General features: G+C 49.5%; 2 protein-coding genes across 3 annotated transcripts; one reads left to right on the forward strand and one right to left on the reverse strand.

Annotated features, from left to right (window-relative positions):
• Positions 1–687: 687 nt before the first annotated feature.
• Positions 688–3924, reverse strand: LOC130527612 (GTPase IMAP family member 4-like). Of its 2 annotated transcripts, none has more exons than XM_057036276.1 (4): positions 3812–3924; positions 2393–2639; positions 2160–2231; positions 688–1707 (listed from the first exon to the last, which is right to left on the reverse strand). In XM_057036276.1, exons 2-4 carry the CDS (start codon positions 2400–2402, stop codon positions 776–778), a joined length of 1014 nt encoding a protein of 337 aa, XP_056892256.1. In that variant the 5' UTR covers positions 2403–2639; positions 3812–3924; the 3' UTR covers positions 688–775. The 2 variants fall into 2 exon arrangements, with proteins under 2 accessions (XP_056892256.1, XP_056892255.1); XM_057036275.1 differs by having other exon boundaries at positions 2160–2283; positions 3812–3918.
• LOC130527610 (epsin-3-like) lies at positions 3864–10820 on the forward strand. The gene is given in 11 exon segments (XM_057036272.1): positions 3864–4004; positions 6152–6361; positions 6459–6617; positions 6697–6780; positions 6906–7106; positions 7109–7256; positions 7717–7835; positions 8971–9082; positions 9167–9334; positions 9417–9707; positions 9777–10820. Coding segments are annotated over 10 exon segments (1644 nt in total). The 5' UTR covers positions 3864–4004; positions 6152–6292; the 3' UTR covers positions 10070–10820.
• Positions 10821–10902: the final 82 nt, after the last annotated feature.

Consider the following 10902-nt stretch of genomic DNA (forward strand, 5'->3'; position numbering starts at 1 on the left):
AAGTTCAATTGGCCCCTGTGTGAGACAAATATATACAGTTGTGTATTGTCAGCATAGCTGTGAAAGCTGATGCTGTTCCTCCTGAAGAGGAAGCTTTGCCTTCCTCACTATGGGCACAATAAGAATAAAAAGACTTGCACCTAAAATTGACCCTTGGGGAACCCCAAGCCTTTGAGGAACAAGTATCCAAACTTATAAAGAAGCTTGGGAAGGGCTGGTTGTGTCATAACCATAGACGATCTATAAATTTATTGCATGTTGAGCTTGTTCCAGTCATCCGAGTGAATCTTATGACAAGGTTATGTCCTCTGGTGAATGAGGACACGAGCTCCTGCAGCACCCTTCAAAAACGGGACGTGACTAACCGCATTTCACAAACATTTGCCTCAGATCAGACTTATGAATGCATCATTTTATGTTTGCAAAAGAAATTTGTTATTTGTTCATTAACATGTGTGTGTGCGTGTGTGTGTGTGTGTTTAATTTAAATCCAGGTTTTGTCCTGTTTAGCTCACGAGTTGGAGACGCTGAGGCTCCTGGTCCATTTTCCCTCACATTTCCTGCAGTTATCTTTGACAACCTGGCAGTGAACCATGTTTTCTTCACAGTTTCCCAAGTTGTCTCCCCACACCACATCGCTTTGGTGCCATTAAACACAAACAGGCGGAAAGCAAACTATTGAAAAAATTTATGAAACACTTCACATCATTTATTCACCATCTGCTGTAAACTCAGACGCTGTACATAATGTCTAGAATGACTGTTCTGGTTCCTGTTATACTGGAACACATGCTTTGTCTTTGCATTGTAATCCCTTCCATATGAAAAGGGCCGTTAAACCACACAGCAGTCCTATGATGAGCACAGGAGCTCCTAGAGCCAGGGCCACTGTGGTGTCCGCGCCCACCGCGATGACCACGCCGGCGATCACCAGCACGGTGGCGGCGGCCGAGGCCACGCGGATATTTTTGATTCTGGCTTTTTTCTCCTTGAGTCTCTCCTTCTCTTTCTTCTCCCTCTCTGCGTCCCACACCTTCCTCTCCTCCTCTTTCTTTTCCCTCTCCTCCTGCTGCCTCCTCTCCTCCTCTTCTTTCAGCTTCCGCTGGGCCTTCTCATACATCTCGTTCGTGTAGTGTTTCCCCCCGTTGTCCTGGATCATCTCCTTGATCATGGTGATCAGCTCCACCACCTGCGATCGGTCGTCGGCGTCGTTGTTGTTGAAGGCGTGATATCTGCGGCCGAACGTGATGGAGAGTCTGCGCAGCTCCTTGCACTCCTTCAGGGCGTTGTCGGCTTTGGCCTGGTCTTTACACGTAAACAGCATGATTGTGTACATGGAGGCGTCGTCTCCGAAGTTGTCCTGGATCCATTTCACGGCGTTCCTTTCCTCTTCGGTGAAGCGTACTCCCAGTCGGATGACGAGCAGAAAGGCGTGGGGGCCCGGCACTGACATCTTGACGCACTCCTCTATCCGGATTTTTAACTCTTCCTCTGTGATGCCGGTGTCAAACAGCCCCGGGGTGTCGATCACCTGGACCGGAGTCCCGTCCACCACTTCACTCTGTGTCTCGCAGTGCTTGGTCACCGACACGGGGCTGGGGTCCTCTCTAAAGGCAGCCCTCCCGAGGATGGTGTTTCCTGTCGCACTCTTTCCGGATCCAGTCTTTCCCACCAGGACGATCCTCAAGCCACCAGACAGATCTAAAGCTGTAAGGGACAAAGGGAATCCAATCAATGGCCGCCGGGTTGGACCACACACCTATCTGAATCAGAATGATGGGATAAACGCCTGATATTACAGGCTCTCACCCTCTTTCTCCCTATACACACACACACACACACACACACACACACACACACACACACACACACACACACATACATACACACATACATACATACACACACACATTTGTAGAGCAGCTTTAGATTAGATTCAGATATCAGCTTAAGATTTTATTGTGTTTGATTGGCTCAACGTGCTGCATTAACAGTTATGAAAGCAAAGATTATCACTGTTAATACTTTACATTGTCCCGATTTGGACTTTCAGTGGAGACAATAACCTCAAATCCACAATAATAGAGCAACGCTTTGCCTCAGTCATTAATATTTCATCAAAATGTCTGAAAGAGCACGAGAAAAAGAGAAGAATGTACCTTCAAAGTTGTTCAGACCACACCCATCTGACCGAGGAAGAGTTCTCATCTTCTTCTCTCTCAGTGGTATTACTGAGATACCAAACCAGTAGGGCACAAGAGAAGAATCTTTTTCATTCCGATCCTAGTAGATTTCATGTGTTATGTATATTTTTAACTTTTTTTCAGAGTATTGTCTCATATCAAGAGCATAACAGGATCAGACCAGTAACTATGGGCAACAGGTCCCTTACCTTCAGCCATTGCTGTTGATTCACGTTATCTCCTTCTCCGATGGCCAGGTGTGTCACCCCAGTCACAAACTTCACTATTGAACCAGCAGTAGCTGTTCTGAAACTGTCCGGGAAACTTCTGGAATGCACAGGAGGGGGCTTCCTATTTCCTTCCATTGTTTTCAGTTTACATCCGAGAAAATGGTCCAAAACCAGAAAAGGGGTGGGTCTAGAGCTCCTCCGCATCAATGAGTGGGCTCCTGGAGACCTGATGGGGAGGAGACCCAACAAAATCCCAATGGATGGATGGATGGATGGATGGATGGATGGATGGATAGATGGATGGATGGATGGATCTTTGATCTCTCTGGCCAGCTGGTAAACTTCTCACTAAATCAGATGGTGAAAGTTTACATTTTTAAACCTTTCAGATAGTGTATAAAAGTGTAAATTGAAGCTCCATATGGGCTGACCTATATTGTTGCAACATGAATGTTATGAGCGGGGCCTGATGAGATCATAATTTATGTATGAAAGGGTTAAAGTTGGGGGACAAGAATAACCCATGAGGGCATCACATCCTTCCATTGTTCCTTTTCTCTTAAACACAGACCTTTGCTGTACCAGCAAACAGCAAAGTTAGACCAATAATGTCCCCAATAATGAGCTCCAAATAAAGTTTATCTGCAATTAAAACAAGACCGCCGATTAAGATTTACATTGTATCAGTTTGTCGAACCACATGAGGACACACCTCCCTCTAGTGGACAAAATTAGAAACTACACGCTGTATGTCTGTCTTTTGACAGACATACGTAATTTGTAAAAGCAGCTTGTTAACATAAAATAGGGAAACATGAGGCGGAATGTACACGATAATTACAAACACATAATTTTTGAAAAGTTGCAGGCGCGTTACGTGTGCAAGTAGAGATTAAAATAGTGATGCCTAATGCCACATGACGTACTTTAACCAGTTTATCCAAGAGTTGATTTTAACATCATCAGTCGGTTCCCCATAGTATCACAATAATACAGAATTTCAAACAAAGCTTTTTCTTTGAAGTAAACTATCGCAGCGGTCACTCTATATAATCCTGACATGACTTCAAGTCATATATATATATATATGCACAGCTCACATAAAACTGACTGATATATATGTTTAAATATATATATATCAGTCACTTTCAAAATGAGCTGTGTAATTGATCTATTTATTTATTTGTTCTGTATTTGCTGTCTGTCTTATTTAAGCTGTTTATTTCATTATTTTGTCAGGTTCCGTGGCCCCGCCTCTTTTTATGCCCCCTGCTGTGATTGCCGTTTGACGCCTGCAAGCGTGCGTGTGTGTGTGTGAGAGAGAGAGAGAGAGACAGAGAGAGAGAGAGAGAGAGAGAGAGAGAGAGAGAGAGAGAGAGAGCGGAGTGAGAGTGAGACCGTGAGCGCGCTGTCCTATGCGGATTCCACCGCAGATTCTCTGTCCAAGCGGTTCTTCTGCAGCCCAGGGAACAGACGCTGGCGTCCCCGGCCCCCTCGCTCGCTTCCCCGCGGCTGCGGTTGTCCCACTGGAGGACATCAGTCTGGGAGACGGAGAGGTGTTAGCCGGGAAAGATGCGGGGAAGCTCTGTAGGTAAGACGAAGACGAGCAATTGCAATCGTGAGGTGTGTGTTCTGTTCTTCGGCTGAGTGTGTGTGTTTGAGGAGGGGGGGGGGGGTGATGCGGTGTGTGATGGGCAACCAGCGGAGGAGGAGAATGATGGGAATGTTTTTAGGTAACAGGAGGCTGTTTTAACTCTGAGCCAGGATCAGGGCCTGGGAACCTCTGCTGGACCGCTTGCTGTGTGTCGTCACGATGTGCTGGTTAATTACATAATGTTTGTTGTCTGCTTCATTTGCTCACTTCCATTTTGTCTTCTTGTACTGAACAGTCGGAATCCACTCTCTCGCTTTTAGGTTGTAACGACTGTTGACAGCAACAGTCATTAAGGATTGGTGTCCAATGGGGACACACCAATTTCTCCCAGGCGGACCAGCCAGCCAGTCATCAGACTAGATATTTTCTGACACATTGATCTGTGTGTGTGTGTGTGTGTATGGTTGTGTGTGTGTGTTTGTGAACAGTAAGCTTAACTGATAGAACCAGCGTTGCCATTCCTCACTTTAAAGAACCAACCTGTTCACTGCCGACACACAAAATTCAGTTTTTTCCCCCATTTTTGGTGATATGAAATTTGTGCCCCAGAAGTTTTCCGTGAATGTTCTCAGTCGTCCAGGTCAAAGAACTCTTCTTCAGCCTTGAGGAGGTAAAACGCTCTCAAGAAGCCGCAACACCGTCCAGTTGACCCGATTCAAGCTGCAAAGAAGAGACCCAGGAGTTGTTGGACTAATGACTGTGCATCGCTGTGCTGCAGAATGTTCGTGATGCTGAACAAAGTCAGACACTGGTGGATAAAATCACAAAGCAAGTCACCAAATAGTCTGTGGTTGGCTGGTTTTGGTGTCACTGACAGCATGGCGACATTGGCTAAAAGACAATACAGCTATACTTTAGTACAGCTATTTTCACAGCTATTTTCACTAAAAAAATTGTAATTAAGTTAAAGAAATTGAAAATCTTTACCTTCCCTGTGTGCGTGTGTGCGTGTGTGTGTGTGTGTGTGTGTTTGTGAACAGTAAGCTTAACTGATAGAACCAGCGTTGCCATTCCTCACTTTAAAGAACCAACCTGTTCACTGCCGACACACAAAATTCAGTTTTTTCCCCCATTTTTGGTGATATGAAATTTGTGCCCCAGAAGTTTTCCGTGAACGTTCTCAGTCGTCCAGGTCAAAGAACTCTTCTTCAGCCTTGAGGAGGTAAAACGCTCTCAAGAAGCCGCAACACCGTCCAGTTGACCCGATTCAAGCTGCAAAGAAGAGACCCAGGAGTTGTTGGACTAATGACTGTGCATCGCTGTGCTGCAGAATGTTCGTGATGCTGAACAAAGTCAGACACTGGTGGATAAAATCACAAAGCAAGTCACCAAATAGTCTGTGGTTGGCTGGTTTTGGTGTCACTGAGAGCATGGCGACATTGGCTAAAAGACATTACAGCTATACTTTAGTACAGCTATTTTCACAGCTATTTTCACTAAAAAAATTGTAATTAAGTTAAAGAAATTGAAAATCTTTACCTTCCCTGTGTGTGTGTGTGCGTGTGTGTGTGTGTGTGTGTGTGGTGTGTGTGTGTGTGAGAGGGAGATGATCATGCAGAAAGCCGATCCATGCTGATGTTGCTGAGCTTCCCTCGCCAGTATCTCATGCCCTGTGCACTGTGACTGTGTCCCGGTCACGTGCACGTGCACGAACCGTGTCAGTCTTGCTCTGGTCCTCTGTCTCCTCTCTTTGCGTCTCATTTCCTCCGTGCTTCTGCTGATGTTTGCTCCTTTCGGGCAGAATGGTGCATTCACTGACTGGTTCCGATGGGCAGGTTTTTTGGGAACGTTAAAGTGGGGGTTGCTAGGCAACCAGAAGAGGCAATCAGAAAAGACAAGAAGGTTCTGGGTTCGAAGGTGGTCAGGGGCTCCGTGGGTTCTGTCTGGCTTCCTCCCACAGTCGGAAAGCAGGCAGCTGTAGACTCACCTTAGGTATGAGTGTGAACAGTTTGTCTCACCCTCCGTTTGAGGGATTCAGAGGAAGAAGAGGGACAAATGTTGAAATGCAGCAGTTTTAGCTCTAACCCCCCCCCCCCCCCGACACGTTAACCCACATCAGTGCCCACTTCTGTTTCTGACAGCAGCGTCCTGTCCCGACAGAGATGCCAGCACCATAGACTCACCTTCTTCTCTCCCCCTTTGACTCTGCCCCTTCTCCCTCTCCGTCCTCTCTCCCTCCGCCGAGCGCACTCCCTCCCCCTCCGCATCCCCCGCCGCCCGTCGCCATGACAACCGCAGCCCTGCGTCGGCAAGTGAAGAATATTGTGCACAACTACTCCGAAGCGGAAATCAAGGTATCGCACGCAAACCCCGGCGCCGCCCGGTCGACGCCGTCCGCTCGCGTGGGCGTGTTCAGGTGAGCGTCAGGGTGTCTCTGTGGATCCTTCACAGGTTCGCGAGGCCACCTCCAACGACCCGTGGGGCCCGTCCTCCTCGCTTATGTCAGAGATTGCGGACCTGACCTTTAATGTAGTGGCGTTTGCTGAGGTCATGGGCATGGTGTGGAAACGGCTCAACGACAGCGGCAAGAACTGGAGGCACGTCTATAAGGTGCGGAACCTTTTGGTGGCTTTCCAGCGATCTGCACGCTCACCTGCGAACCCCAGTAAGACTTCCTTTCGTCCTTCAGGCCCTGACTCTGCTGGATTACCTGCTGAAGACGGGCTCAGAGCGAGTGGCTCAGCAATGCTGCGAGAATGCCTTCACCATCCAGGTACCATCGCCATCGCCATCTCCAAGCAAACATGCTTAAACCTGAGAAGTTCCCTATTTCTTCAAGCCAACTGGAACATAGAAGAAAAGTTGTGGCTCCTTATCTCCTCTCATCTTGCGCTTCAGACGCTACGTGACTTTCAGTACGTGGACCGTGACGGTCGAGACCAGGGGGCCAACGTGAGAGAAAAAGCACGCCAGCTGGTGTGTCTCCTCCGGGACGAGGAGCGGCTGCACCAGGAGAGGAGCCAAGCCCTGAAGACCAAAGAGCGCATGGCCGGGGGGGGCAGCAGCAGAGGAGGAGGCAGCGGCGGCGGCGGCGGCGCGGCGGCGGCGGCGGCGGCGGCGGCGGCGGCAGCGTGTATGGAGGAATACCCCCATCCTATCACCCCGGCAGGCGAACAAGCCAACCCAGCATGGCGGTGCTATATGGGGAGGAGCTCAGTCGCTCCAGAGGTTCTCCTTCCTCCTTCAACTGTGAGTTCTGTCCGTCCGTCCGTCCGTCTGTCTGTGTTTATATCCACACTTACAGAACTGCGTTGACGCGTTTTGTGAAAAATTGAGGCCGCCAATCCCGAAGGAAAGCTTTGGATTATCACCATTTTGGACTTGACTGTGTGTAAGATTAAAAATACACTCAATACAACTGGAGCTTCCAGGGGCAACCGTTTAATCCAGACACAGCGGTGAAGGTGACCCGAAACACTAAATTAGAAAACAGGACGCCTCGACAGCGACACTCCATTGAATCCTGGTAAAACTAAAGGTTTGAGGTGGAGACGTTGTGTCTGTGCTGCAGTCGTCTTGACCATTTCCTGCACAGAGGCCCAATCAATGCTCCGGACCCATGCGTTCTCTGCAACACGTCCCATGTTTCCACATCATTTGCTCTCTTGGCGTGCTCACCCCTCAAGCTGCTTCGTGCTTCTTTTATCAGCGTCATCCTCATCTCCTCGCGCTGCCTCAGATCTGGAGCAGGCCCGACCTCAGACGAGCGGCGAGGAGGAGCTGCAGCTCCAGCTGGCCCTGGCGATGAGCAGGGAGGAGAGTCAGAAGGTAGAAACGGACACACAAACACGCAGCTCGCCTCCCTGATGGTGCTGGCGATTACAATTGTGTTAAAAAAAACAACCCGAAACTGAACACTCGCCCACCTCCGTGCAGCTAGCCAATCTTATTCTTGTTACCATAGCAATGGCTGAGGACAAACAACTCCAGCCTGAGCCTGAGCCTGAGCCAAACAGGACACAACCCTCCGCTCATCACGGCGTGCAGATTTGAAGTTTGAGCCTCTGCTCTTCTCACCTCCTGCACCGCTTTAGAACTCAGAACCCTTTTGCCAAACTTGTGACATTGCAATGTCTTCCCTGCAGGCCAGAGACGGGAATGACAGACGGTCAGGAGAACAGGAGGGTGTGTGCGTGCGTGTGTGTGTGTGTGTGTGTGTGTGTGTGTGTGTGTGGATGCGCAGTTTTTGCAGAGAGCTATGTGGGTATGTTTGTAGGTTTGTAGATCAGTAGATCAGAGAATAGTTTGGGAGGGATGAGAGGAGAGGAGAGGAGAGGAGAGGAGAGGAGAGGAGAGAGAGGAGAGGAGGAGAGGAGGGGAGGGGAGGGGAGGGGAGGGGAGAGGAGAGGAGGAGAGAGGAGAGGAGAGGAGGAGAGAGGAGAGGAGGGAGAGGAGAGGAGAGGAGAGGAAGAGGAGAGGAGAGAGAGGAGAGGAGGAGAGGAGAGGATGGGAGAGGAGAGGAGAGGAGAGGAGAGGAGAGGAGAGGAGAGGAGAGGGAGGAGGGGAGGGGAGGGGAGGGGAGGAGGGGAGGGGAGAGGAGAGGAGGGGAGGGGAGAGAGAAGGATTTTCTCTCCTCTAACCTTGAGCCCAGCGTGATATTTCTCTGAAATCCTTATCTTGCAGCACAGCAGCTGCTTCCCTAATTGGCCAGTCAAAGAGCCAATCAGAGCGCACGGCTGTCTCATAGAAAGGTCACCGCAGCTTGTAATCATCGCTGACATTATTACAAGGTCGTACTCTATTTAGATTACAGCCGATATGATGTGCCATCGCGTGTTTATAAAAATGACGTCTCTTTCCCAGGCTCGTGTTATTTGGGCAGTATTGATCATTACACACTGAGCGTTTGGGGTAGAATTACAGCCATCTTGTGACTCTGCTGTCTTCTCTGTTGCATCTGTAGTCAGTCATGCGTGACCTGGTGGACATATTTGACCCTGCACCTCAGCCCGACGACCTGTGGGATGCCGTAAAGTCGCCCGGCGATGTCACCTCCGACCCCTGGGACTCTGTAGGTGTGTGTCGCGTCACGGCGTCGGACCTGTGCCGTCTCCTTCGGGTTTCTCTTTTTTATTTATCCCTTAAGTGTCTTCTGACAGAAGTCCACTCCAGCACTCCTGTCAACACCTGTTGGATGCCGCCTCCTACTTCCTCGGACACGCCCCATCCGTGGCCGCCCCACCCTGACACTTACAAAGGCCCCTGGGATGTAGAGCCTGGACGCACACGCCAAGATGTGTCCTCTCCTCGGTCCGCGAGTCCTACAGGTACAGAGGCGAATCATTTAGGTTCTGGAGAAGTGGATGTCTTCTTCTTCTCCTCCTCCCTGTTTTTCTTCTTCTCCTGTAGATACTGAGCTCTTTAGAACAAAGGTGAATGCTGACCCGTTTACAGCAGCGAATTCTATGCCAGATCCATTTGGGGAAGACCCGCTGCTGAGTCCCCAAATAAATGGACAAGAGTCCAGCCCTGAGATGTCCGACCTCTCCCGGCTGGCGCCCCCTCTCAGTGCCCCATCTGCACGTCTATGTCGAACCCCGGAAGCCTTTCTGGGTCCTACAGGGGCCTCGCTGGTCAATTTAGATGCTCTGATACCCTCCAATCCACCTACCAAGATGCACAAAAACCCCTTCCTCTCAGGTACCAAAAAAAATAAATAAATGTTGGGAAATAACAGATAATATGTGTAATGATTCAATTTCTTCTCAGGTTTCAGCACTCCGTCTCCCACCAACCCTTTCCACTGCGACCATCCTCGCCTTACCCTCAACCAAATGAGGTCATCCTCCACATCGCCGCTACCTCCTCACATGGTGTCCTACAGCCCTTCGCTGCCGCTCCCGCTGCCCCCACAGCTGCCCGTCCTCCCTTCTTCTCTTACGCAACCCTCTGCCAGAACCCTGGACCTCCCATCCAACCTCCCGCGGCCGCTGCTCCCCCTTTCACCACGATCTGCATCCCGCTCGGAGTCACTGGCACAGAACCACAACCCCTTCCTTTGAGGTGGTTCTGCAGGGGGGACACAGACCCCCTCCCACAGTCACCTATCTCGAGCCTGAGGAGCATCCTGAGGAGCATCCTGCGGAGCACGATCAGTCTTGGATGTACACTGTACGTGTCTGTAAAGACACCTTAGCTGCTATATCACCGGACTCTTGAAGAAAAGCAAACACTACACACATGCACACACAGACACACTGCACAGGGAACAAACATGTACACACCTCTCAGCCGTCCCTCCCATGCCTTTCCTTTTGAAGAAGCTCCTTTTGGAAGTCCTTACGGCTGCTGCCTCACCGACAAAAGCACGAATGACTCCCCACCCACTCCACACCCGATAACAATTGACTCTGCTGAGCAGCTGACATTTCCTTGAATGCATTTTTTTAATGACTCATATAACATCTTGAGCTGAACTGGCACAACTTAAACTGATTGTACCCTGTCGTTAAAGCTGATCCACAGGAAACTCATGGCTGGTTAACATCGGCGCTGACCTCAGGGTGACATCAGTGTCCCGCGTCCACTGAGATTCAGCCTGAGCGCTCAGCCACGGACAGATTATCGACGTCATAAATGAAAGCAACTGAAAAAATGTGTGAGTGTTTGATCCTCACTGCACTGAACCTGAAACTGAATGTAAAAGGCCTACCTGCGCAGGCATATCCCAACATGTATTAGCAGGAGCAGACGTAAACAGTGTTATAAAGTATTACGCTAATAAATGAAAGGTCTTTGCATTATATTTTCTAACATGTCCACGACTGATTGATGTGTTTTACATTGACATCACACTTCTGTTACACAAGGAGATAAGGAGCCACAACTTTTCTTC

Source organism: Takifugu flavidus, chromosome 6 (genome assembly GCF_003711565.1).
Source record: "Takifugu flavidus isolate HTHZ2018 chromosome 6, ASM371156v2, whole genome shotgun sequence".
In the NCBI taxonomy this organism is placed as follows: Eukaryota; Metazoa; Chordata; class Actinopteri; order Tetraodontiformes; family Tetraodontidae; genus Takifugu; species Takifugu flavidus.

What these genes read in the sequence shown, in the direction of transcription:
- LOC130527612 (XM_057036275.1), bottom strand. Translation starts at nt 2,617, where the DNA reads ATGCGGAGGAGCTCTAGACCCACCCCTTTTCTGGTTTTGGACCATTTT. An exon ending in ATCAACAGCAATGGCTGAAG is followed by an intron (nt 2,284 to 2,392) that starts GTAAGGGACCTG and finishes GAAATCTACTAG; the next exon opens with GATCGGAATGAAAAAGATTC. An exon ending in TGGTCTGAACAACTTTGAAG is followed by an intron (nt 1,708 to 2,159) that starts GTACATTCTTCT and finishes TGTCCCTTACAG; the next exon opens with CTTTAGATCTGTCTGGTGGC.